The sequence below is a fragment of the Bos mutus genome, chromosome X, assembly GCF_027580195.1.
Source record: "Bos mutus isolate GX-2022 chromosome X, NWIPB_WYAK_1.1, whole genome shotgun sequence".
Classification (NCBI taxonomy): domain Eukaryota; kingdom Metazoa; phylum Chordata; class Mammalia; order Artiodactyla; family Bovidae; genus Bos; species Bos mutus.
This window is the reverse complement of record NC_091646.1, coordinates 126,833,727-126,861,703: the sequence shown is the minus strand read 5'-3', so window position 1 is coordinate 126,861,703 and position 27,977 is coordinate 126,833,727. Positions and strand designations below refer to the sequence as shown.

Sequence of the window (27,977 nt, the reverse complement as noted above, 5' to 3'; positions counted from 1 at the left end):
TTGAAAAAGGCTGAAAAGCTAGGTCTTTGCATCTCTGTTTTCAGACCATGGCTGCTTTCAGAACTTTTTTTTTTCCCCCTCCTAAAAATGTTTAGTTGCTATGGAGAGTTTCTTTCTGAAGGCTCTCAAACTGTTGGACAGATTACCCACTGGAAGTAGAGTGATGTTTTTTTAAAGACGGAAGATAACGCAGCATGTAAACCATCATTAGCAAGTGGTTATCTTCTTCCTTCAGTGCAACAAATGGTTTAGAAGGAAAGAAACAGCTTAAAATGAACCTTTGCAGGCTCGGGCAGGTCGGGTCTGCCTCTGTGTGCTCAGTCGCGCAGTCGTGTCCGACTCTTGGCAACCCCACGGACTGTAGCCCACCAGGCTCTTCTGCCCACGCGATTTCCCAGGCAAGAATACTGGAGCGGGCTCCCAGTTCCTTCTCCAGGGGACCTTCCCAACCCAGGGATGCAACCTCGTGTATTCCATTGGCAGGCGGATTCTTTCTGCCCTGAACCATCAGGAACGCCCAAGGCAGACTGGCATGGATTTCTGACTATTTAAGTTAAAGGGACGAGCGCCCTTGATGGACTTGTGGTTCTCTGGCTAAAAGACAATTTAAAGTGGACCAGAGACCCGTCCTTGCTGGGAAGCAAAAGTTCCCTCAAAAAAAGTTCGCCTTTTTATCACTTGCTTGGTTTTCCCACACTCATAGATTTCTTTCATAAATCAGCAGGTCTCTGACAAAAGCTCCGCCAGGGTTGCCTCCTCACCTGCTATTCTCTCAATATGACTATTATTTAATATTTTGTAGACCCGCATTCAGAACGTTCCCCTTGCTTTCAGTATTCACCGTAGAAGTTTCTTCTGATGCCTGTGGACCACGACAGCTGCCCTGAGTCATCAGCTACCCTGGCCTTGTCAGGCCGAAGACCACCTATAATTTCATCCTTATATAACCAACTACAGGTGTAATTTGCATCTTGCACCCTTGTATGCTTTTAGCGTCTTATTCCTTTTTTTTATCACTGGCATCTGTTTTCACAATCCCACCAGCTACCTGTTATATTAAAATGCTTTCTCCTTTTAAATACCAAGAAACTGTTATTTTTTCTTTTCCCCCTAACATTGAATAAATATGACATCTGATTATTTCTTCCCCGAGCTCACAAGAACCTTCTTCAGTGTGTCTCGGAAGGTAATAGCTGTTAACCTAACTTTTTTTTTCCCTGAGGGAACCCCTTAAAACAGTCCAAAAAATGTCAACTTCTTTCTTTCCTGTAATGCAACCAAGAAGGGTAACATAAATAAGAACTCAGCAGTAAATCAGTGTCCAGAGACACTAGAGGATGGTGTAAAACACCACACTTTATTTGGACGATGGTTGATTAAAGAGTTCCACACAGCACATGATGAGTGAGGGCCTCCCAGGAGGCTGCGTTGTGAAGACTATGCCTGCCAGCACAGGAGGTGAAGGTTCATTCCCTGGGTTGGGAAGGTTCCCTGGAGAAGGGCATGACACCCCACTCCAGTATCCTTGCCTGGAGAATCCCATGGACAGAGGAGCCTGGCAGGCTATGGTCCATGAGGTCGCAGAGAGTCAGATGCGACTGAGCGACTGGTGAGTGAAAGATTCAAAAAGGATTTTTTACTTCTTCCTTAAATTTTACATGAGAAAATTGCGCTCTTCTGCTGTGGGTTAAGTATCTACAGACAGATGGGTGGCTTGACACTTTCCTGTACTTTCCTGTACACTTTCCTGTACTTGACTGTGACCACAAGGTTCTATGGCCTCTGGGAGGGTGTCTGGTAGCAACCAGGAGCCTGTTTACAGATGGTGCTCGTAATTCATTTTATGAGCAGCCTCCATCCACATGTTGGTTTATTTCCTTAAAATTCTTTTTGATCATTCAAACATGTCTCCATCAATTAAGCAAAAAAAAAAAAGTTTTTAAGGAAAAAAAAGTAAATACAAGTACATGGATACGTTTGCTTTTTTCTTGATAACACACATCCATCACTCGCTCAGTCATGTACGACTCTCTTCGACCCCATGGACGGTAGCCCTCCAGGCTCCTCCATCCATGGGATTCTCCAGGCAAGAATACTGGAGTGGGTTGCTATTTGGTAACGGGCAGGTATTTAAATGACACACATGTATATGTTTATACATACAGAAATTCCCAGAAGGAATTACAATCGAGGTCACGATTCTTAAACACTACATATAAGCTCAAGGGACAATGAACACCAAAGACGTTATTTGATCACAGCTTTTGAGAAAGCAGACAACTGCTGGCCAGATTTCTCTTGTCACAGACCATTGTAAAGTAGGATTTTCACATCAGTGTCAAAGTCATGGTGACTAAGGATACTCTGGTTTCAAATCACACTGGGAGTTTTTATTCCATGTGGAATTGAGCAGGATTGCAACCTTTTCATCTTGAGGTTGCAGGCTTGTGCCGTCTTTATTTCAGTTCACGTCTCTTTCACTTCTTTTTCTCTTTCTGTCACTTCAGTTGGCATATCGTTGCGAACAGTCATTTAGAGAAAAGACACTTGCTTGGGCACCTTCCTTTGCTTTTCCACCCTTCTGTTCTGTTGATCATTTTTAACCATTGTTTTCTTCTTGCAACAGTGTATCGAGAGCTTGGGGTTTCACTACTAGCATTATGTTCTCATCCTTAAGTCGAAAGTGGATCTTGAAGCTCAAATGTTTGACTGAAGAAGGCAGTTACAGTAAAAATTGATAATTTTGAAGTTGACTTTGCACTAACTTAGATAATTAAAATATATGCTTTAGTAGATACTATGTATGTGTGTTAGTTGCTGAGTCCTGTCCGACTCTTTGTGACTCCATGGACTGTAGCCCACCAGGCTCCTGTGTCCATGGGATTCTCCAGGCAGGAACACTGGAGTGAGTTGCGTGCCCTTCTCCAGGGGATCTTGACATCCCAGGGATGAAACCCGGGTCTCCTGCATTGCAAACAAATTCTGTACCACTAATAGAAGCCATGGGCTTCTTCAGTGCATGTCCCCTTCTGGGGTTTGATTACTACGTAGCGAAGAAGTGATTCATTCATCTCAGTGGTTAAATCTGTAGTGTCATAGGTACATGTGGAAGCATACCCATACATACAAGCTCATTCCAACGTCTGCATCATTTCTATGAGTAGAAAATATAGCAACATCGACTATTATCCTTAACCATCTTAACTGTTGTTTTAGTCGCTCAGTCTTGTCCAACTCTTTGCGATGCTAGGCTTCCCTGTCCTTCCGCACCTCCCAGAGTTTGCTCAGACTCATGTCCGTTGAGTCCATGATGCCATCTGACCATCTTAACCGAGGTATTCCTAATTCAAGAAAGGGCCATGCGATGGATTCCCATCCCAACTAGGGAAAGTCACTCACGTCTTTTGGCCGAGTCTCGGTTAATCAGTGTGATTTTTTTTTTTTTCCCCTTACTTGGCTCTTTCTTGCAGACATCCATGATCAGAACAGCAAGAAGCCGGTGATGGTGTACATCCACGGCGGGTCCTACATGGAGGGCACGGGCAACATGATCGACGGCAGCATCCTGGCCAGCTACGGCAACGTCATCGTCATCACGATTAACTACCGGCTGGGGATCCTAGGTGAGTGAGCGCCTGCTGACCACGCGTGAGTTCTGCTTCTTGTTCTGTGGGGGTTCCTTGGTTGCACGAATGTTACTGCAGTTCCTAGGAATCTCTGCTAGAAACCTCACTTAATGCTCCAAGAGGCATCTGTTCCATCACTTTCACGGCGCACCGTCGGTCGCTCCGTCGGTTTTCTTTTTTATCACGCTAAAGATGCATCTGTTGCGTAACTTTCACATTTCCTTTTTGGTTCGTTTCTGTTACTTTTCATATTTTCATCCAGAGACTTCATTCCCTTGGACCGTCCTCAACCGTGAGAAAATTTTGCTTCTTGTTTTGTGGGCTTCGTTGCTTCCACGCATGTTACTCCAACGCCTAGGAATTTTCTGCTACAAACCTCACTTCATGCTACAAGCTACATTCCTTCCCTGACTTTCAGGTAGCACCATCCATTTTCTTTTTTGTTTCATTTTCACATTTTAATCCAATGGTTTCTTTTCCTTGAACCCTCCTCCAACAGATTCAGCCTCCTGGGTCATCGAATGAACTTGGGATGTTATGGAAAGTACTTTTCTTTCTCTGGGCTTGGCTGACATAAGCCTGTTGCGTGAACGCAGTTGGGTGCTGTCTGATAAAGCGTTTGGTAACAGGTGGTAACTCGATAAAGTGGACAATGGGCCATATACATGCGCTTTTGTGGTTTTGTGGCTGTGTTGATCATGAGTTGGAAACGCTTTTACTTACTCTCTAGGATATTGTGTATCTAGTGGATCTTGAAGACGAGAGGCGGTAGGTGGTCACATGACTTGCATTCTCGTGTGATGAAATACTCTTATTTGAATTTTGCAACTTGCTGATATTTAATTTTGTGTAAATTTTACAATTGACTATGAGAAGACCTTGGCTAAGAGCGTAGGAATTCAAGAGCAGCAATCTGTTGTTTTGGTATTATATTCATTTTCACGAACAGTATGGTTTGAAAAAAATAGCATTTTGATGGCAATGTTTTGAGGCTTATCTGCTGTGGTTTTTCCTGCTCTTGGTCAGTTCATGAAGAATATGCATGGTCTATGTAAGCGCATTTATTTTCTAGGCAAAAATGCACTGAGGGGGCTTCCCTGGTGGTCTAGTGGTTGAGACTCTGAGCTTCCACTGCAGGGGGTACGTGTTCAATCCCTGGTCAGGGAACTAAGATTCTGCAAGCCTAGTAGCAAGGCAGAGGGAAAAAAGATGCACTGAGATGGTGCAGAAAATTGAATTTGTAACAGTGTGGCTGTGAGAAAGAGATCTGTGTGTTATAGGATGTTTATGAAAAAAAAAAAAAAATCTGGACTCAAGGAATTGTGTCAAACGAGAAAACATTTCTCCAGATACACAGGTATCACCAAGAATATTTTATTTTCAACTTGATGTTTGAATTTTGTTGTGAGCATTTCGTTTCATTCACCAGTAAAACACTGACGTATAGAAGACCCCAGGGAAGTGGGACAGTTGTTGAAGTGACTTTCTAATTGAAACATGCAAGATGTCTGCACACTTGTACCTTTGGGAACAGCCATAGAGTACTTGAAATTTCAGGTTTTCAAAAGGGAAACAGTGACAGACATTACTTATTTATCTTATTGTCTTGGACTCCAAAATCTCTGGAGATGGTGACTGCAGCCATGAAATTAAAAGACACATGCTCTTTGGAAGAAAAACTGACCAACCTAGTCAGCATATTAAAAAGCAGAGACATTACTTTGCTGACAAAGGTCCGTGTAGTCAAAGCTATTTAGATTTTTCCAATAGTCAGGTATGGATGTGAGAGTTGGACCATAAAGAAGGCTGGGCACCGAAGGATTGATGCTTTTGAACTGTGGTGTTGGAGAAGACTCTTGAGAGTCCCTTGGACTGCAGGGAGATGCAACCAGTCCATCCTAAAGGAGATCAGTCCTGAATATTCATTGGAAGGACTGATGCTGAAGCTGAAACTCCAATCCTTTGGCCAGCTGATGCGAAGAACTGACTCATTGGCAAAGACCGAGGGTGGGAGGAAAAGGGGGCGACAGAGGAGGAGATGGTAGACAGCATCACTCAGCGTCTAGAGCCTTCTCGTTTCGTGATCTTTATTTCCTTTTCTTTTCTCACGCTGGTGCTCCGAGCCAAATCTTTGTCATTTCCGTTCGTTTCGAAGACTGTGGATCGCATGCCCCTCTGAGTATTTTCTTGTTTGTTTGCTTCAGAATCCTCTGGGGAGTTGCCTTGGCTACTGGTGTTTGAGACAGGAAGTGGTGTTCCGTGATCCCTCACAAAAGGTCCATTCTCAGGACGAGGTGGGCAGAGGAAGCCAGGGACCACCACGTGACCCCTGGCAGCGCTTTCAAAGAGCGCAGTGTGGGGGTCTGTATGGAGCATCACCAGCTCCCGTTGGCGCTTTCTGATCGGGGCCGTGGTTTTGGGCAAGCTCTCGCTTTGCAGGAATAGCAAAACATTTCCTCGCCTGAACGCCGTGGCGCTGATGCGACTTAAAAGGTTAGATTTCAAGAGAAATCGACACCTGTCCCCTCTCTAATGCCCAGCTGGTATTAAGCGGCTTTACGCGGTGATCTCTTATCTGTTTGGCCCGTTTTTTGAATCTGGAACAATTCTGTGGGAATTACACATACCTTCTTTTCTTTTTCTTCCTTTTTTTAAAAAGAAAGGAAAAAAGCTTCCGATTCTAACTTTCCTCATCTGAACCGTTTTAAGTTTACCTTCTGCTGCTGAGAGTTAGAAGAAACAAATCTTGGGGAGGGCAGCACAGAAGCTGCAAGAGTCACGGCGAGGAAATGAAAGAAGCAATTTAGCATCCCCGAGACAGTCTATTTACATTCCGCGAATGAGTTCGTGTGAAGCCCAACACCACAGACCCCCTTTTATCTGAAGGTGTGAACGTGTGCCAACTTGGCCGACTGCACAGGGCGATAGATTTCGTTCAAGCGTGACTCGGTCAATCTTTCTCAGACATCTTGCGTGGACTGCCGTCCTCTTGCAAACCAGGAGGTGGTCGTTTAACTTCTTTGCTTGCAGGGAAAATTGCTATTATCGTTGTGTGAAAATATTTCAAACTGTTGGCATGCAGATATTTATTTTTTTTAATGAGTCAATGAAATGGCACAGCATCTGCTGTGACGATCATCTGTATTAGAGCTTTTCATAGGAGTAGACATTTATTTTACCAAAACATAGAAATCATCTTTTTTCTTCAAAAAGTTGTACATGCCGAAATGCTGTTTTTCTGCCTAAGGAATGGAAAAGCATTGTTTGAGATGATTACTGCTTTTTTAAATTTTTTACAGAGTAACAAATTCTGTTTTCCTATCCTCAAAGAGAAGTTTTGAAAAATGAATGATGGTCAGAAAGAAAACAGGACACTGGCATGGAATAAAAATGCAGTGGGACCTTCTCTCCACTTGCTGTCTGTCCTGTTACATTGAGAAAAGTCAGCTAACATTTCCTGAATCTCTGTAAAAGGTGGTTCTGTTCTCTCCCTTGCGAGGTGATTGTGCACACCACTTGACTGTCCAGTGGCTTTGTGCTTGCGAGGTTTGATAGCCCAGGACTTGCTGCTGTTGCTCAGCTGCTCAGCTGACTCTCTGCCACCCCATGGACTGCAGCACGCCGGGCTTCCTTGTCCTTCACCATCTCCCGGAATTTGGTCAAACTCATGTCCACTGAGTCAGTGATGGTGTGACCGTTAAGCCCAGTTACGGAAAAATTTCCAGTGTTATTAATAGCCTTGGACATCTTATTAACGTCACTGTTGAGTCACTGGGAGGTGGGGAAAAACTAGTCAAAAATGTAATGTTGTAGTATCTATCCAATACCACCTAAATTTCCATTTATCATTCTTTCGAAAAACAAGGATAAAGCACTTGTAATAGGAGGTCAATGAGATTATCCCCACATTTGCTTTTCAGACAAGGAATATTTTCTTTCATCGGGACTGCCTAAGGCAAACCTTGCTTAGCTACTGAGCACCTAATTTATTGTCTAATCTAGGACTCTTTGGGAAGTGTTAATATTGCTGCTGGGCTTTCAGTGTGGTTTTATATTCCTGAGAGCGGGTCCTTGATTGCTGATACAGTTTCCTTAAAATCTCTATTGACGGGCCACTGTGACACGTCTTCGTAATATGATGTGTGCCCCCAGCCATGGTGTTTGAAAAAAGCAAGGCTCTTGTTGCAGTAGATCCAAGGCTTTGTCCACCCATCCAGTGTCTAACCTCTGAAGCCCACTTAATTGTACTCTTCCTGTCTTTGACCCACGCGTGGCATTAAGACCACTGACCTAACGAACGACTTCATCAGACTTCTCGCCTGACGAGTATGTTACAGTCTGATGAAATGTCACCCATACCGTTCTATATAACTGCCTTTTTTCAAGGATTCCCAGAACATCAGAAACACATGCTCACTTTTCATGCACACACAAGCAAATTTCCATCTGGGCAACTCAGTGGCTCCCTTCTATTAAAACATTCCGGCTCTTTCTCTGCTGAAAAACGTCAGTTTTCTATTTAGCTGGTATGTACATTTCTTTTTCACTTAAGAGTTGAAGATGCCATCTACTGTTTGGTACTTTGACCATTTCCCCCCCTATAAATCTTTATTCTTTATCTTTTCCTACAGATTTTCTTTTGGATTTCTCATGGAAGTCATTTTCCCATCAGGTCAAAAGTTGGTGTGTGTGTGTGCATGTCCACGCACACTCTGTTGCTAAGTCATGTCCAACTCTTTGCAATCCCATGGATTGTAGCCCTCCAGGCTCCTCTGTCTGTGGAATTTTTCAGGAAAGAATAACTGGACTGGGGAGAAAAAAAGAGAATACTGGAGTAGGTTGCCACTTGTTACTCCAGGGGATCTTCCTCACCCAGTGATCTCTTTACCCCAGTGATCCTCTTGTCTCTCCTGCATTAGCAGATGAATTCTTTATCCCTCCTGCCACCTGGGAAGCCCCCAAAACTTCATCAACATATCCATAAAGGAAAAAAAAAAAACACCATCTCTCCCTTGTGGCATCTTCATGCTTCCCTCCCAAGCCCATTCTCTTGTCTCACCTATCAGGTTCACTCTGGTTAGATTTCCACCTTGAAAAACTTGCCTTCTCATCCTCCAGAGAGAACGTCTTCACTAGTCAGTGATGGGAGAAGCTACATGGATAGAGGAAATATGAGGTATTGCCCTGAGGGGAAAGAAAAGCAAATATGAAGAAGTACAGGAGGTCTGAGAAAATTGGGTGTGTCCAGACACTTTATGTAGGACCGCTCACAACTCCCGATGCTGGGAAAGACTGAAGGCAGGAGGAGAAGGGGGCAGCAGAGGATGAGATGGCTGAACGGCATCACTGACTCGACGGACATGAGTTTGAGCAAGCTCCTGGAGTTGGTGATGCACAGGGAGGTGTGGCATGCTGCAGTCCATGGGGTCGAAAAGAGTCGGACATGACTGAGAGACTGAACCGCGAAGCCAAATGGGGGTGGAAGGAGCCAGTGGAAGCCCTTAGAGTAAGACCCTCCATGGTGGGTGTGCGTGGGGGTGATTGGCCAGCCTGCAAACAGGCTTCCAGCCTCTGTATCTCCAGTGATCACTGATGTTGTTCTAGAGGGAGTGGGGGATGGAGGAAGGTATATCCATTAGAGTCAAGATGACATAGTTATATAGGACGGACACCCTGCAGCAGGGAAGAAGGTCAAGCTTCCTTGGTCTAGTCAGAGTGCTCAGTCACTCAGTTGACTTTGACTCGTCATCACTGCATGTGCTGTAGACCACCAGGCTCCTCTGTCCCTGGGATTTCCCAGGCAAGAATACTGGAAAGAAAGGGGAAGTGTTAGTCGCTCGGTCGTGTCCCATTCCTTGTGACCCCCGTGGACTGTAGCCTACCAGGCTTCTCTGTCCACGGGATTCTACGGGTAAGGATACTAGAGAGGTTTTCCATGCCCTCCTCCAAGGGATCTTCCCCACCCAGGGATCGAACCCACGTCTCTTTTGTCTCCTGCCTTGGCAGGTGGGTTCTTTACACTGCTCTGTCAAGCCTTCCGTGATCCAAAAGTTTTGCAATAGAGGAAAAAAACAAGATGCTTATCCCTCCCCTCTGCTAAACAGAAGGTCTTTCGTCATCTTCATCAGTAGCTCTGTGTACATTTAATACTCGCTGGGAAACTGTCAATCTGGTCTCTGTTGTTGCTGGTGTGTTGATAAGTACCAGGACCTTGGACAAAAAAGTCAGGTTTCATGTCTCTGATCATTGACTTAGGTTTTCCTCTTCTGCCTCCTGGTGGATGAAAATGCCCATTGCATTTGTTGATTTGTCCCGCACATAAGGAGGAGGTTAGGTTGACAGTGAATGCTCTATTTCTGGGATTTTAGAAGCGCATGAGGAGGGTAGATAGGGAAACCATTATGGTGGGATAAAGAACCATAGTGGTCATGAGACAGATGTCACTTCAGTTCAGTCTCTCAGGCGTGTCTGACTCTTTGCGACCCCATGGACTGCAGCATCCCAGGCCTCCTCCCTGTCCGTCACCAACTTCCAGAGCATTCTCAAGCTCATGTCCATCGAGTCGGTGATGCCACAGAGAAAAGTAATACTCTGCAGCAGATAAAGGCACTGAGGGGTGGCAATGAATTTGACGGGTAATGAGAAGCTACAATAGAAAAGATTTTTTTGTTTGATCTCAAATGCACAAAATTATTGATTATCGTATGATAGGGAATTTCCTCCAACTCTTGAATGATTCAGAATTTCTTCAAAGAAGTTGCCTTGTTATTTTTTCATGCATAGTCTCTTGTGGAAATCACAGCGTTCAGACATGTTTGACAGAAGAGTCTATTCTAAAAGCACATGTTGGGACTTCCCTGGCTGTCCATTGGTTTGGAATCCACCTTCTGATGCAGGAGACACAGGTTTGATCCCTGGTCCAGGAACTAAGATCCTACATGCCCCGGGGCACCTGAACCCTCGAATGCCTCAACAAAAGATCCCACATTCTGCAACTAAGACTCGACTCAGCCAAAAATAAATATATAAATGCATTAATTATTTTAAACAGCACATGTATGTGCTTAGTCACTCAGTCATGTCCAACTCTTTGCAACCCCATGGACTGCAGCCCTCCAGGCTCCTCTGTCCATGGGAATTCTCCAGACAAGAATGCTGCAGTGGGTTGCCATGCCCTCCTCCAAGGGATCTTCACAACCCCGGGAATGAACCCAGGTCTCCCACATTACAAGCATATTCTTTACCATCTAAGCCACCGGGGGAGTCCATACGTTGCAGTTAACTGATTTGAGGCTGTCACATGAACTTTTCGGAGAAGGCAATGGCACCCCACTCCAGTACTCTTGCCTGGAAAATCCCATGGATGGAGGAGCCTGGTGGGCTGCAGTCCATGGGGTCGCTAAGAGTCGGACACGACTGAGCGACTTCACTTTCACTTTTCACTTTCATGCATTGGAGAAGTTGAAATGGCAACCCACTCCAGTGTTCTTGCCTGGAGAATCCCAGGGACGGGGGAGCCTCGTGGGCTGCCATCTACGGGGTTGCACAGAGTCGGACACGACTGAAGCAACTTAGCAGCAGCAGCAGTAGCAGCATGAACTTTTGCTAATGATCACCCAGGGCATCCGATAAACAGTGCTCTTTCTTGGATGTTTTCTTGGACGTTTGCCTCGCACACAGAGTCTGTGATGATGACTCATTCTAAAAGAAAGAATCCAGTTTCTCTGCCTTCTGCCCTTTCTTCCTTTGGCTTTGCACACAGCAAAAGAGGGGCTGATCGATTTTCCTTCATTAAAGGGTGGTTTCTATCTTCATGGGGATAAACACACACAAACATCATTCTAAATGAAACATGTGAGACTTCGCTCGTGGTCCAGTGTTTAAGACTCTGTGCTCCCACCATGCAGCAGAAGGTCCCCAATTTAGTTTCCTCATTAAGGAACTAAGATTCTGTACGCTGCACAGCCAAAAAAAATTTTTAAAAATAATATGCTTTGAGTCATGACTTTAAAAAAAAATGGAAAGGAAAGAAAGGTGTGACTGGTATTTGAGTTGGGAAGAAGACGGTGTAGTGTGATTAAAAAAAAAACAACAAAAAACTGGTGAGTTCCGAGGAGTAGTGTTGAATTTGAGAGCCTCCAACATTTGCTTGATTGGGGTGAGCCTGAAATTCAGTTTCAGGCAATGATTCCTGAAATGATTTTTAACTAACACTGGTAAGAGACATACCTGCTTTTTTCCTGCATACCTTTTCTTCCTCTCTCACATGTAGTTAAAGAATTAGTCCTTAGTCCTAAGTCAGATCATTGAAAAAAGTCTCTAAAAGGCGATTGGAGTGTGAACTTGAAAGACCCTTGGGGCTGAAACGCTCCAAGACTGTACACATTCTGGCCTGCAGACCATGTTTCTTTCTCTTTTTCCCTCTCTGGACTTTCCATCATGGTCTTTATGAAAATAAATCCTTGCGTACACAAGGATCAGAGAGAATATGTTTTTCTGGTTTTGGATGTGTACCGTTTTAAAGTCTTTATGGAATTCTGTTACAGTATTGCTTCTGTTTTATACTCTGCTTATTTGGCCCCGAGGCATCTTAGCTTACTGGGATCTTCTCTCCTTGACCAGGGGATTGAACTCTCACCCCCTACAGTGAAAAGTGAAGTCTTAACCTCTGGACGACCGGGACGTCCTCAAAGAGAATATTTTAAGGGTTAAAATGTAACCCAGAAATGGCAGATATGCTATGCATTTAACAATGTAAATCATATTTAAAAAAAAAATTTCAATCCATCAGTTCGGTTCAATTTAGTTGCTCAGTCGTGTCCGACTCTTTGCGACTCCATGAATCGCAGCACGCCAGCCCCCCCGTCCATCACTGGTTATTGTTTTTTTTACAGCATTATAGAGAAATCAAAGGCTGTGCTTTCAAAGAGTATGCAGACATGCACTCACATAGAAAACTAATATGAAAGTGTGACTTGAAGAGGTACTCCAAATTGCCAATCATCAGAGAAATGCAAATCAAAACTATAATGAGGTATCTGTTCACACCAGTCAGCATGGCCATCGTTAAAAAGTTTACAAATAGCAAACGCTATAGAGGGTGCAGAGGAAAGGGAAGCCTCCTGCACTGTTGGTGGGAATATAACTTGGCAAAGCCACTGCGGAACATGACATGGAGATGCCCCAAAAAAGCAAAAACAGAATTGCCATGTGATACAGCAATCCCATTCCTGGGTACATACACAAACAAAACTCATTTAAAAAGATACAAGGACCCCTTATGTTCATAGAAGTACTGTTAACAGTAGCTAAGACATGGACACAATGGAAATGTCTGATGAACAGATACAGATGAGTCGATAAAGAAGATGTGGTGCATATATACGATATAATAGAATAATTGACAGCCATAAAAAAGCAGGAAGCAATTCCATTTGCAGCAACATGGATCAATCAACCGAGAGATCGTAACGTGAAGTGAAGTAAGTCAGAAAGAGAAAGACGAATACCATATGAAATCACTTCTAAGTGGACTCTGCAACACAAACGATTTTACCTACAAGACAGAAGTACATTCACAGCCGTTGAGAACATCCTTGTGGTTGCCTAGGACTCAGGGGGCAGAGGGATTAGAAATTTGGGATGAACAGATTCAAGCTGTTGCATATAGAATAGGTAAACTGCCAGGTCCGACTGCTTTGTACAGGGAGCTAAAACCTCAATCATGTTTTTTAAAATAAGATTCCGTAGTAACATATGGATTGGATTAAGTCCCATCTGAGGAGCTGGGCAGCTTTTCCTTTGATTTAAAAATAATAATAATAGTTCTTTGAAAGAAGGGTGTGAGTCTCAGCATAAAAGCTCAAAAGCATTTTGGAATGTTAAATGCATCCCTTTGACGTAACAGACATTGGACACGGATGACCTGAGGTCTTCGTGCAAGTACATCATTTGGAAGACTCTTTATGCCATTAATTGGGGTCACAGGCATTGGTTTTTATTGCATTCAGTACAGTGGCTTTTATTCTAGGTTCTGATATCATGGGGAAAAAATCCAGGTCTTGGGCAGTGGGTTTGTTATAGGGAGGTAGGTAGGATATACACGCATGTTACAAAGATACACGTTTCAGTACAGACAGAGGTATGAGATAACCTCACTAAGAGACACCACCGATTCTGGAAGTGAAGTGAAAGTTAGCTGCTCAGTCGTGTCCGACTCTTTGCCATCCCACGGACTGTAACCCATTAGACTCCTCCGTCCATGGGATTTTCCAGATAAGAACACTGGGGTGGGTCGCCATTGCCTTCTCCAGGGGATCTTCCCGACCCAGAGATCGAACCCAGGTCTGCTGCGCTTCAGGCAGACTCTTTACCAACTGAGCCACCAGGGAAGCCCTAAGCATAGACAGAGGTATGAGACGACATCACAGCAAGACACCACCAATTCTCCCGAAGAGAACTAACGTTTGTATCGGAGCTGCAGAAGGGATTTCGGAATAAGGAAACGTTTCCCGTTTGAATTGAGAAATGCTTTCTGTCACTCAGAGTGGTTGTTGTGTCTTTAATAAAACATCCCAGGGATGGTTTAGATAACTCAGTTGTGAGTTTTTTCTTAGCCATCTGGCAGATAGAGTCAATAAAATAGGAAAGATAGATACTAGATAGATAGGTGATAGATAGGTAGACAGGTTGGTAGGTAGGTAGAGACATAGATAGTTAAAGATGCATAGATAAATACAGATAGAAAACATAGAAAGGACAGATGGTAGCTAGATAGATGGTGGACAGGTAGGTAGATAGGTAGACATATAGATATAGTAAGAGATTAAAAATAAAGAGATAGGTGTATATGTTACATATAGAGATAGTTATATGTATACAGTATATAGACAGATACAGAGAGATGGTTCAGTTCAGATCAGTTCACTTCAGTTCAGTTGCTCAGTTGTGTCCAGCTCTCTGCGACCCCATGGACTGCCTCCATGGGCATGCCAGGCCTCCCTGTCCATCACCAACTCCTGGAGTTGACTTGAACTCAGGTCCATTGAGTCGGTGATGCCATCCAACCATCTTATCCTCTGTCTTCCCTTTCTACTCCTGCCTTCCATCTGTCCCAACATCAGGTTTTTTTCCAATGAGTCAGCTCTTCGCATCAGGTGGCCAAAGGATTGGAGTTTCAGCTTCAGCATCAGTCCTTCCAATGAACATTCAGGACTGATTTCCCTTAGGATGGACTGGTTGGATCTCCTTGTAGTCCAAGGGACTCTCAAGAGTTTTCTCCAACTCCACAGTTCAAAAGTATCACTTCTTTGAAGAACTAAAGAGCCTCTTGATGAAAGTGAAAGAGGAGAGTGGAAAAAGCTGGCTTAAAACTCAACATTCAGAAAATTAAGATCATGGCATCTGGTCCCATCACTTCATGGGAAATAGATGGGGAAACAGTGGAAACAGTGTCAGACTTTACTTTTCAGGGCTCCAAAATCACTGCAGATAGTGACTGCAGCCATGAAATTAAGACACTTGCTCCTTGGAAGAAAAGCTATGACCAACCTAGACAGCATATTAAAAAGCAGAGACATTACTTTGCCAACAAAGGTCTGTCTAGTCAAGGCTACGGTTTTTCCAGTGGTCATGTATAGATGTGAGAGTTGGACTGTAAAGAAAGCTGAACGCCAAAGAATGGATGCTTTTGAACTGTGGTGCTAGAGAAGACTCTTGAGAGAGATGGTTATATATCTGTATATAGAGAGATATTCTATCCAGAGATAAGTATGTATGTATTTAATAGATATATGCACACATGTATGTTTCTTAATTCTATGCTTTTTGAAACACATGTGGGACACCCCAGAAGGATTCCTACTTCAGTCCATTTTTGATCGTTTACCCTGTCTTCTTCTCCCTTCTATATAAGCTAAACTTATACTTTAGAAATACCACCCATCTTTTTCTACAGCATTGATACTTCTTTGATAAAACCAGGCCTTTCACATCTTTCCGGAAAAAAAGAATCTTGTGCAAATGGCCTCATCTGTTTCTGCATCTCCTTTTTGCCCCCTTGCTATTCATGTTTTTCTTCTATTTATTTCAGTTATATTTATCGGTTTCTTCCCCTCTTATGCCAGTTAGTCTCCTCTGTCCATTGCGGCAATAGTTCATGGACTTAGTTCTCTGGAGGGTCTTGTTTTTTGAATACTCTGAATTCTTTTAATGGCCTTTCCCGCACCCTCTTCTTCACCTTCTTGTAAATGAGCCACTGGATTGCTTCGTCTCCCACATTGCAGTGTCTGTATCCTTTATTTAAAAGTCTATAGACAGGGTGCAGGAGGAGAAGGGGACGCCAGAAGATGAGATGGCTGGATGGCATCACTGACTCGATGGACGTGAGTCTGGGTAAACTCCGGGAGTTGGTGATGGACAGGGAGGCCTGGCATGCTGCGGTTCCTGGGGTGGCAGAGAGTCGGGCACGACTGAGCGACTGAACTGAACTGCTAGTCAGGGTGCACATTTGAGAAGTACCACCATCAACACCCTCTAATTGTTGAATATTTTCATCCATCCAAGGAGAAACCCAATATTTATTCTTCCCGACTTCCCAAAACTTAATCATCAGTCTATCATCTCTCACTGTGGATTTGTCTTTTCTGGGCATTTTATGCTAATGGAATCATATACTGGGTTGGCGAAAACATTCGTCTGGGTTTTCCCGTAAGATGTTACGGCAAAACCTGGAAGAAATGTTTCAATAGACTCAAAGAAGATGCTATTTTGAGTCTGCCTTTCACTGAACGTAATGTTTTCAAGATCCTGTCCTCATTGTGGCATACCTGAGTGCTTTGTTACATTTTTATGGATAAATATTATTCTATTGCATGGATATAATGTTTTATTTATCCATTCATCTTTTGATTTCTATTTTTTTTTCCAATTTTTGGATGTGATGAATAATCACACTCTGAACATTTGCATACAAGTTTTCATGTGGATATACATATTTTCTTCTCTCGAATAGGAGTGAAATTACTGGGTACTATGTTAGGGTATTATGTTTTAATCATCTAACTACGTTTTTAATCATCCGACTAACTTCCCATTTGTTCTGTAAAGTGGTTGCACTAGTTTATATTTCCTCCAATATAAAGTTTCCAGTTTCTCTACTTTCTTGCCAAGAGTGGTTCTTGTCTGTCTTTAGGACTATAGCTGTCCTAGTAGGCTGCAGTCCATGGGGTCGCTAAGAGTCGGACACGACTGAGCGGCTTCAATTTCACTTTTCACTTTGATGCATTGGAGAAGGAAATGGCAACCCACTCCAGTGTTCTTGCCTGGAGAATCCCAGGGACGGGGGAGCCTGGTGGGCTGCCGTCTATGGGGTCGCACAGAGTCGGACACGACTGAAGCGACTTAGCAGCAGCAGCTGTAGTGGGTATAAATACTCTGCCATTTTTTATGTGCTTTCTCTGATGGCTAATATTGTTGTGGTCTTCTCATGTAAATATTGAAATAGTGGCCATTTGTACGTCCTCCATTTACCCATGTTTTCTTGAGTTATTTACTTTTTAGTTCAAGAAGAAAAATGGCAACCTATTTCAGTATTCTTACTTGGGAAATCCTGTGGACAGAGGAGCCTGGCGGCATTCGGTCCGTTGGGTCGCACTGAGTCAGAACATGACCTTGCGACTAAACCGCAATAGCAATGTTTTCAGCATTGATTTATGAAGAGGGTTTTTAATGTTTGATTTTTAGATGACATGTTCTGCATGCACGATCCTTAGCTGTTAAGTTGAATTTATTTCTTTTGCCTCTTTCTGCCTTTGCCCTTTTCTCTTTTTTTCCTTTAACAAGTCTTTACATAACCCAGAATCACACCTATTTATACCTATTTTTTTTAACAATTTATCGACAAGAGATGTATTAATGTACCTTTTATGACCCACATGTTATTGAATGGAGATGTGTCAGTGTTCACGTTACCTAAAAGTTCGGCAGCCACAGACCACCGGACTTTAGTTTCTGCAAAAATCCCTTAATCAATTATGTGTTCAGAGCTCTGCAGTTTTAGACGTTGTTTTAGACCAGATTCCTTTTGAGTTTGTTTTTTTTTTTTTTTTCTCTTTTGAGTATTCCCACGCGGTTTTTGTTCTTGATATATTACATTAATCAATTTGGGGCTATTGAACTGCCATCATAACCTGCAGTAAATCCCCTTTTGGTCACGGTGTATAATCCATTTTCCATGCTGCTGGGCTTGGTTTGCTAGTATTTTTTGAGGCGCCCCCCCCCTTTTTTTTAAATTGGTTTAACTTTCCATTCTGGGAAAGGAAATGACCTCTAACTCCCAGGGTATTATTGTGCTTCCCAGGTGGCGCCAGTGGTAAAGAACCCGCCTGCCAATGCAGGAGACATCAGAGACACAGGTTGCATCCCTGAGTTGTAAGATCCCCCCTGGAGGAGGGCAGGGCAACCCACTCCAGATCCTTGTCTGGAGCATCCCATGGACAGAGGAGCCTGGTGGGCTACAGTCCCTAGGGTCACAAAGAGTCGAGTATGACTGAGCAAGTAACACACACACGTCAGAGTGTATTACAGATTTCATGGTTTCTGGACCTCTGCACTCCTGACATTTGGAATGGATGTTTCCTGTTTTGTGGGGGGTCACTGTTGTGCACTGTGGGGTCTGAACGGCATCCCTGACCTTTGCCCTCTGGATTCCAGTGACATTTCCCAGCCCACAGTCAAGACAGCCACACACGTGCCCGGGGAATGGCCAAGAGTCCCCTGCTGGGGAGGGCTTGGGACGCATGGACCCGGTTGAGAACCGCTTGCTCTTTCTGGATCTCCATTCTCTGAGAACGAAGGGGCACAGTGGCATTGTCTCTTTATTGAGAAAAGCCCACACTCAGTTGCATCCGGCTTTGTTTCTTCACCCGAAGGATGGACCCAATCTTCCTTGTGGGCTGGGGTGCGGGGATGCGGTCATAGCTTATATTGTACTTCCCTTCCAAGTGTTTGCTGCCTTTTAGTTGCTAAGTCGTGTCTGACTCCTTGCGACTTCATGGACTGCAGCACACCAGGCTTCCTTTTCCTTCACTATTGCCCGGAGTTTGCTCAAACTCGTGTCCATTGAGTCGGTGATGCCATCCAACCATCTCATCATCTGTCGACCCCTTCTCTTCCTGCCCTCAGTCTTTCCCAGCATCAGGGTCTTCTGCAGTGAGCCAGCCTTTCACATCAGGTGGTCAAGTACTGGAGCTTCAGCCTCAGTTCTTTTTTTTAGGATTGAATGGTTGGATCTCCTTGCAGTCCAGGGGACTCTCAAGAGTCTTCTCCAGCAGCACAGTTGGAAAGCATCAATTCCTCGGGGCTCAGCCTTCTTTATGGTCCAACTCTCACCTCTGTACATGACCACTGGAGAAACCATTTGTTGATGTTCAGTCGCTCCGTCCTGTCTGACCCTTTGAGACCCCATGGACTGCAGCACGGGAGGCCTCCCGGTCCATCACCAACTCCCAGAACTTGCTCAAACTCATGTCCATAGAGTCAGTGATGCCATCCATTCACCTCATCCTCTTTCTCCCCCTTCTTCTCCTGCCTTCAGTCTTTCCCAGCACAGGGTCTTTTCTAATGAGTCAGTTCTTCGCATCAGGTGGCCAAAGTACTGGTGCTTCAGCATCAGTCCTTACAATGAATATTCAGGATCAATTTCCTTTAGGATTAGAACCATAGCTTTGACTATATGGACCCTTGTCTGCAGAGCTGTGTCTCTGCTTTTTAATTCTGCCTGTCTACCAGACAATAAACACCTTTCGGATGATTTCTCCTGGCTCTGTTCTGGACTTCATAATGCAAAATTAAACCTCGTTCACAAAGGAGAGAGTATATTTACTCCAACATTTGTTTTCAATTGCAGAATGAGTGAACTCCTAGTTGTCAAAATCCTTGAATGCCTAATTTTATGGAAATTGTGTTTATTTCCACTTCTCACACTCAGCAGCTGTTGCTTTTTTGCGAGTACCGGAGGTTTCATTTTCCTTGAAACATGTCCTGATGGCAGTGTCATCCATGCAGAATTCATTTTCATTCCGTGTCGCTTAGCTTGAACAGAGACAGTTTTGTCAGTGGCATGCATTTGTCCTTGAACGAAAACCAGAGGTTTTAAACAATGTTTTCAATGTGCATGTCTTTATATTTTCATCAGATTTTGATAGTTATAAAAACAAAACAGTACAAGTCTCTAAGAGAGCTTTTTTTTTTTTTTTCAAGTCGTTGCATGGATATTTTAACCAAGTATAATCATTTTTAACCTTTGAAATGTACCTGCTAGCTTTGAAAGAAGGAAAAGCATTTTTTCTCATTGGCTACAGAATGTATGCCTTTGCTCTAGCAATGCATAAGGGCTGTGTCTCCCATTGTCTTGTTAAATTACAAGAAAGAAAAATGAAGTCGCTCAGTCGTGTCTGACTCTTGAGACCTCATGGACTGTATCCCACCAGGCTCCTCCGTCCATGGGATTTTCCAGGGAAGAATACTTGAGTGGGTTGCCATTTCCTTCTCCAGGAGATCTTCCTGCCCCAGGGATTGAACCCGGGTCTCCCACATTGTAGGCAGATGATTTACTGTCTGAGCCCCCAGGGAAGTCTTAAACTACAAAGCTGTGCATATAAAGCAAAACCTGTCACTTTTCTATTTTCTTTCCACCAATCCAATTACAAATGCTTCTTAATGCCCTCTCTGGGGATTTCAAAGAAGGCCCATGCCATCTTTCAAGTTGAGTCTGCTGCTGCTGCTGCTAAGTCACTTCAGTCATGTTCGACTCTGTGCGGCCCCATAGGCAGCAGCCCACCAGGCTCCCCCGTCCCTGGGATTCTCCAGGCAAGAACACTGGAGTGGGTTGCCATTTCCTTCTCCAATGCAGTTGAGTCTACTGAAGGTTCTTATGTAAGATTAGTCTAAGCAAACTAGGTGTCCAGTGGCCGATGAATGGATAAAGAAGTGGTACATATACACAATGGAACTTGAGTCCATTTAAAGAGGTGGATGGAAAAGTGAAAGTCGCTCAGTTGAGTCTCTTTACAACCCCACGGACTCTACAGTCAATGGGATTCTCCAGGCCAGAATCCTGGAGTGGGTAGCCTTTCCCTTCTCCAGGGAATCTTCCCAACCCATGGATCGAACCCAGGTCTCCAGCATTGTGGGGGGATTCTTTACCAGCTGAGCCACAAGGGAAGCCCAGGGACGCACTAGGTGGATGACCCTAGAGCCTATTGTACAGAGCGAAGTAAGTCAGAATGACAAATATCGTATATTAACAAATATAAATGGAATCTAGAAACACGGTATTGACGATCCTACACACGGGGCAGCAGTGGAGACTCAGCCGTAAAGAACAGACTTTTGCACTCAGTGGAGGAGGGAGAGGATGGGGTGATTTGAGACAGTAGCCCTGACACATGTACATTACCACATGTAAAATAGATGACACGTGGGAGTTTGATGTTTGACTTGACACCCAAAGCCAGTGCTCTGCGACAACCTTGAAGGATGCCTTGGGGAAGGAGGTGGAAAGGGGGAGTCAGGATGGAAGGGATACATGTATGCTTATGGCCGATTCATGTAGATTTATGGCAGAATCCATCACAGTACTCTAAACTCATTATTTCATATCAGTTCAGTTGCTCAGTCATGTCTGACTCTTTGTGACCCCATGGACTGCAGCACGCCAGGCCTCCCTGTCCATCACCAACTCCCGGAGTGTACTCAAACTCATGTCCATCGAGTCAGTGATGCCAGCCAACCGTCTCATCCTCTGTCGTCCCCTTCTCCTCCTGCCCTCAATCTTTCCCAGCATCAGGGTCTTTTCAAATGAGTCAGTTCTTCGCATCAGGTGGCCAGAGTATTAGAGTATTAGCCTCAGCATCAGTCCTTCCAATGAATATTCAGAACTGATGTCCTTTAGGATGGACTGGTTGGATCTCCTTGCTGTTCAAGGGACTCTCAAGAGTCTCCTCCAACACCACAGTTCAAAAGCATCAATTCTTCAGCACTCAGCTTTCTTTATATCCAACTGTCACCTCCATACATGACCACTGGACAAACCATAGCTTTGTCTAGACAGACCTTTGTTGGAAAAGTAATGTCTCTGCTTTTTAACATGCTGTCTAAGTAAAGTCATTATCTTTTAAGTTAAAATTATTAACTTAATAAAAATATTATAGTAAAATAGCAAAAAAGTAAATTATGTGGGTCTTTTACTCATTATTGACCGGGGGATTTTCGCAGAAAATGATACTCATGAGCAGTGATTTTTTGGGGGGGCGGTGGGGAGAGGGGGCTGGCCAAAAATTAAATCTGTTATTTCACCAGGAGTTTGGGGGTTATGACATTCAGCAGGTACAGATGACACATCTGTAAATTCTTCTAATCTTTGTGAAATGTTGCGTTTAATCCACTCTTCTGCAGAAGCCTAAGAGAGCTGTCTCACATACCGTGATTTTCATTTGCACTTCGCATGCCAATCACTGAGGTTTTCTTTTGTCTTTTCGTTGATATAATATTCACATTGTCCCTATCAGGCCTATATTCCGAAAGAAATGGCATCTTCTGAGACACAAGGATCCATGTCGTTGGGATAATCAGAGAAAGCTCCCACATAAGGTTCACTGAAAAATTCTTCTGCACTCAACATTTGACAATGTGTCAGTTTTATTTTTTATATAATTGAATTTATATTAAGGTTAAATTATATTATACATTTTATGTTTATAATATACACAGGTAGGAGGAGACACCTATCGGAGTGAAACATGAATGATAACAGCAATCATATTTTTTATAAGGAACTCTTGATCAATTTTAAGCTCTAACAGCTTTACACAGTCATGTTAAGTGTATCAGCCTCTAAAAACATATTGGTAGGTCTCCAAGCAATAACATTTGGGTAACAAAAGAAGTATTAATACATGTCTGGTCAGTAATGTGTTGAGAAGGGATTTTAAATACATCTCAAGTTTTAAAGTGATTGACAGACTTTTCAAGAAAGCTGAATTCAAGAATTGATGCTTTTGAACTGTGGTGTTGGAGAAGACTCTTGAGAGTCCCCTGGACTGCAAGGAGATCCAACCAGTCCATTCTAAAGGGGATCAGTCCTGGGTGTGCATTGAAAGGACTGATGCTGAAGCTGAAACTCCAATACTTTGACCACCGGATTCGAAGAACTGAGACTCATTGGAAAAGACCCTGATGCTGGGAAAGACTGAAGGCGGGAGGAGAAGGGGTCGACGGAGGATGAGATAGCTGGGTGGCATCACCAACTCCACAGACATGGGTTTGAGTGAACTCTGGGAGTTGGTGATGGACTGGGAGGCCTGGCGTGCTGCAGTCCTTGGGGTCGCAAAGAGTCGGACAGGACTGAGTGACTGAACTGAGCTGAGACTTTTCGCAAAAGGAGGGGTCTTCTGGAAGCCTCACCGTTACTTTTCAAACTCAGTGGCTTTACCCATTGCCCTTCAAAGCAACTTTGGTTTTCCGGAGGATGGCATTTGTGTGGTGGCTCTTTACTTTCTCTCCCTGTTACTTTGAAGAGGCCTTTGAACATTCTTTCCTGGTTTTTAGATGCAGTTGACTAATGACTGTGTCTTACACACACACTTAGCCAGGTGTTGTTCAAAAAATTTGGGGTCCTTTGCCTACTGAGTCTCAGATATAGGAGTGGTCCTCACTGGTGTTGGGACCTCTGGCCAGTGAGAGCGAACTTAAAGGACATATGATAACTGGACAAGATGGGGAACAGACGTGCCTAAACCCCACCGGTCCCTAGCACCCTGGTTGCACGGGCATGATAGTTTTCTGAAAGCTAACCTCATCTCCTCATCTTACAGCTGTTCCAATAGGCTCTGCCCAGTGCAGATAAAAGAATCCATTATCAGGATATTCTTTTTCTCATTTTTATTAGAGGAGAGTTGGTTTAAGCTGTTGTGTTAGTTTCTACTGTACAGGAAAGTGAATCCGATGTACGTATACATATATTCCTGCTTTTCTTTCTTTTGTTTTTTTTTTTGCATTTCCTTCCCCTTTAGGTCACCCCTGAGCACTGAGGAGAGTTCCCTGTGCTGTACAGGAGGTTCTCATTAGTCATCTATATTTTATGCATTAGCAGTGTATCCAAAAAAAAATACATTTTTAATGTATTTTTAATTCCCTAGAATGATGCCGGAGTGCCACTTCTGAAACATAGATAAATATTTTATATTTTATACAATATATTTTATATTTTATACATATAAAGACATAAATGTTTTATGTCTTTATATGTATGTGTGTGTGTCACACACACACACACACACACACACACACACACACATATACGTAATCCTGAATTGTGGGTGGTAGTTGTTGGCAGAGAGTCATTTGAATGGAAATAAACTTCCTTTCCTTTTGGCCAACAGTTATATTCTCCTTTTCCCCAGATTGCCCAAATGAGTGGCTTCAACATACAGGGGTAACTGAGGCTAGCTTGCTAATAGCTCCTGTTACTGCTCGCCGAATTAATTAATATTCCTTTATTAACTTACATGGAGAGACTCAACACAGAGAGCAATTTTCCAGTTCTATATAGATGTATTTGACAGCTAACATTATGTTCCTTTTAGGTGTATAACAAGGAAGTTTGATATTTGTCTCTATTTCCACCTCAGTACAAAAAAAATAAAGAACATTTCAGCTGGCATATGCCTCACTGAGCTCCCCTCTTTAAAACAGTGTAAAAGCAGCCGAGTTCAAAGCTGAGTCTCAAGAGGAACACATCCACAGACCGAATAGCCAGCAAAGGAACATGTCCGCCCACACCGCGTTTTATAACGGGGCTCAACTTGACTTTTTACAACTCCAGTGTCTCAACTTGAATTCAGAGCGAACTCAAGTTGCTCTTGGAATTTCTATGCTTCTGACCAGGTTGAAAGACCTCATTTTAAGACCTTTCCTCAAAATGGAAAAGTCACGGAATGTTATGTGTATTAATATATGTTATATGCATTGCACGTTTTACATATTTCATTCGTCTTATACATATTGCATTCATATGTGTTGAAAAATACGTACAACATGCAGTGCATATAACATATGTTATTCACACACAAGTTACAAGGCTTTATGGTCATACCTACATATTTCATTTAGCATTTTCATTTAGCGTTTGCCTCCACTGTTTTGTTAGCAAGTATGGTTTAATTTTTTTAATTGCTGGAGTCCATTTAAATGTAAATCATTCTGTTTGAGAGGAAAAAAAAAACCACTTATGATTTAAATTTAACACTGAGGACCTCTCACTTCCTTCCTTCAGAAAGAACAATAGCAACTCACTGTCAACTTAAATTGCACATATAAATGACCTTTAGACTTGCTAAAGTGGTGATTTTTAAATATTTATCAGTGTATACCCATGGACTGGGATTCCCAGGTGGTGTAGTGGTGAAGAATCCACCTGCCTATGTAGGAGATTCAAGAGATGCAGGTTTGATCCGTGGTTCAGGAAGTTCCCCTGAAGGAGGAATTGGTAACCCACTCCAGTATTCTTGCCTGGAAAATTCCATGAACAGAGGAGCCTGGAGGGCTACAATCTGTGGGGCCTCAAAGAGTCAGCACTCACCACCAATGCAATAATTGTTGCTGTTTGTGATACAAAGAAATGACATTTTCATCCTTGGTGACAATTTTAAAAATAAGGAATATTCTTTAAAGGAGCGTGTTTCAACTCAGCTTTTCAGTATTCAGTGGTCATTCATGTCTGTTTGTATTGTAACCTGTTAAAATGATGACTTTTCACAAAGAGCAGGGAAATTATATTTGTCCGCTATTTATCAATGCCGTGTCATTTCCAGTTACAAAGGCATGCCGAAGCCCCAAGTTGAAATGTGGAGAATGAAATAGCACAAGATTCAAATATAAATCATTCGGGAAGGAAATTTGTCTTCAGAAAGATTAAATCTTCTGAAATCCCTCTTTGGTGTGGATTTCCAAGATTTCTTAATATATTCTACACAGTCCCCAAATTATTCAGGCTTTGAGCCAAATGCCAAGATGTTATTTACTTTTGCTTGGGTTGTAATAAAATTTCAGAGTCTTAGTGAAAAGATGATTTTCATTAGTAAAATTGTTTTTGGGGCATTCAGAATTAGTGTTTTGGAGAAGGCAATGGGAACCCACTCCAGTACTCTTGCCTGGAAAATCCCATGGACGGAGGAGCCTGGTGAGCTGAAGTCCATGGGGTCATGAAGAGTCAGACACAACTGAGCGACTTCACTTTCACTTTTCACTTTCATGCATTGGAGAAGGAAATGGCAACCCACTCCAGTGTTCTTGCCTGGAGAATCCCAGGGACGTGGGAGCCTGGTGGGCTGCCGTCTGTGGGGTCGCACGAGTCGGACACGACTGAAGGGACTTAGCAGCAGCAGTAGCAGCAGCAGCAGAATTAGTGTTTAGATATTTTTTCTTTTTCATATTTCCTGTTGCTTTTCTAGCCACTGGAAATCTTCCTTCTCTTTTCTCTCCCCACACTGCAACAAAGAAACAGGCTGCTCCTTTTAGTCCCTTACAATTTTGTTAACCATTTTTTTTTTTTTTAGTGTTCTGCATCCTTTAGAAGCGAGTGGCCGAGGTAGGTGAGAAATTTGCCTTTGATTAAAAATACAATTAAAAAAATGTCTGAGAACTTCTGTTATAAGAGAATGAAGAGCTGGGGACAACAGAGGATGAGATGGTTGGATGGCATCACCGACTCAATGGACATGAGTTTGAGCAAGCTCATGGAGATGGTGAAGGATGGGGAAGCCTGGAGTGCTGACGTCCTTGTGGTCAAAAAGAGTCGGACGTGACTTAGTCACTGAACAACAGCAAGAACAATGTATTGGATCCTGGATTTGTCCTTGATTTCTTTCACAGGGTTTTGGCTCATCCTGGATTGAATCAGTAACCCAAATGCTGGCATGACTTGGTGGCAACCTCTACATGCAACCACTAGATTTAGTATTTTAAAAGCCAGGACTGACAAAGAGCTTGTAGGATATGAGGTCATTCTACTTGGTTCTGAAATGGTTTGTAGTGTTATTTTTTTTAACCCCAAAATGAAGTTTTTTTTAAATGAAAATTTTTTTTTCCCTAAGCATTTTTTTCACATCTAAACCTGGCCAGTGTTCCTTTCCTCAGAGCCGTCACCCTGCAGGTGAAAACCTTCTTATATAACTATGATCGTGATCCACAAATCAGCAGTTTGCTGTAAGAAATTTGAGCCTCTTTTATCATAAGTATAGCCCGGCCCTTTATGGAGAGCATTTTTAAATGATTCCATTTCTTTTTAAAAAATTGATTTACTGTTCGTATTGATGTGTAGTTGATTACCAATCTCCTGTTGGTTTCAGGTCTACAGCAGTGATTGAGTTTTGTACACACTTATGTGTGTGTATGTGTATATATATGTGTGTGTGTATATATATGTGTGTGTATATATATATGAAAGTGAAGTTGCTCGGTCGTGTCCGACTCTTTGCGACCCCACGGACTGTAGCCTGTCAGGCTCCTCCATCCATGGGATTTCCCAGGCAAGAGTGGTGGAGTGGATTGCCATTTCCTTCTCCAGGGGACCTTCCCGACCTATGTATGTGTGTATATAATCTTTTCCATGTTCTTTTCCATTGTGATTAATTATAAGATATCCAAATAGAGTCCCCATGCTACACAGCTGTTGCTGTTGTTCAGTCGCTCAGTCGTGTCTGACTCTCTGTGACCCCATGGACCGCAGCACGCCAGGCCTTCCTGTCCATCACCAACTCCCGGAGCTTGCTCAAACTCATGTCCGTTGAGTCGGTGATGCCATCTAACCATCTCATCCTCTGTCGCCCGCTTCTCCTCCTGCTATACAGTAGGTCCTTGTTGGTTCCCCATTTTTTTGTCTAGTAGTGTATATAACTGTCAACCCCAAACTCCTAATTCAGCTCTCCCCCACTTTGCCCTTTGGTCTCCCGTAAGTTTGTTTTCTGTGTCTGAGAGTGTGTTTAGTAGATGGGTTGATTGCTATCACAGTCTAGAGTTCATAAGTAGGTGATTATTGAGTGTTACTTGTCTTTGATTTCACTCAGTGGGATCATCTCTAGGTCCGTTCATGTTGCCGCCAATGGTAAATTGTGCCATTTTTATATTTTTTGATGTGGACCATTTTTAAAGTCTTTACTGGATTTGTTACAATATAGCTTCTGTTTTGGAGAAGGCAATGGCACCCCACTCCATGGATGGAGGACCCTGGTGGGCTGCGGCCCATGGGGTCGCTAAGAGTCAGACACGACTGAGCATCTTCACTTTCACTTT

The 27,977-nt window shown here is 43.2% G+C and overlaps 1 protein-coding gene across 1 annotated transcript in view; it reads left to right on the top strand.

Moving 5' to 3' along the window:
• Positions 1 to 27,977, top strand: part of NLGN4X (neuroligin 4 X-linked) — a 299,697-nt gene that overhangs the window by 145,646 nt on the left and 126,074 nt on the right. Inside the window, 1 exon segment of the mRNA XM_070366032.1 lies at positions 3,471 to 3,623. Within this exon segment, the coding sequence (XP_070222133.1) occupies positions 3,471 to 3,623 (153 nt within the window).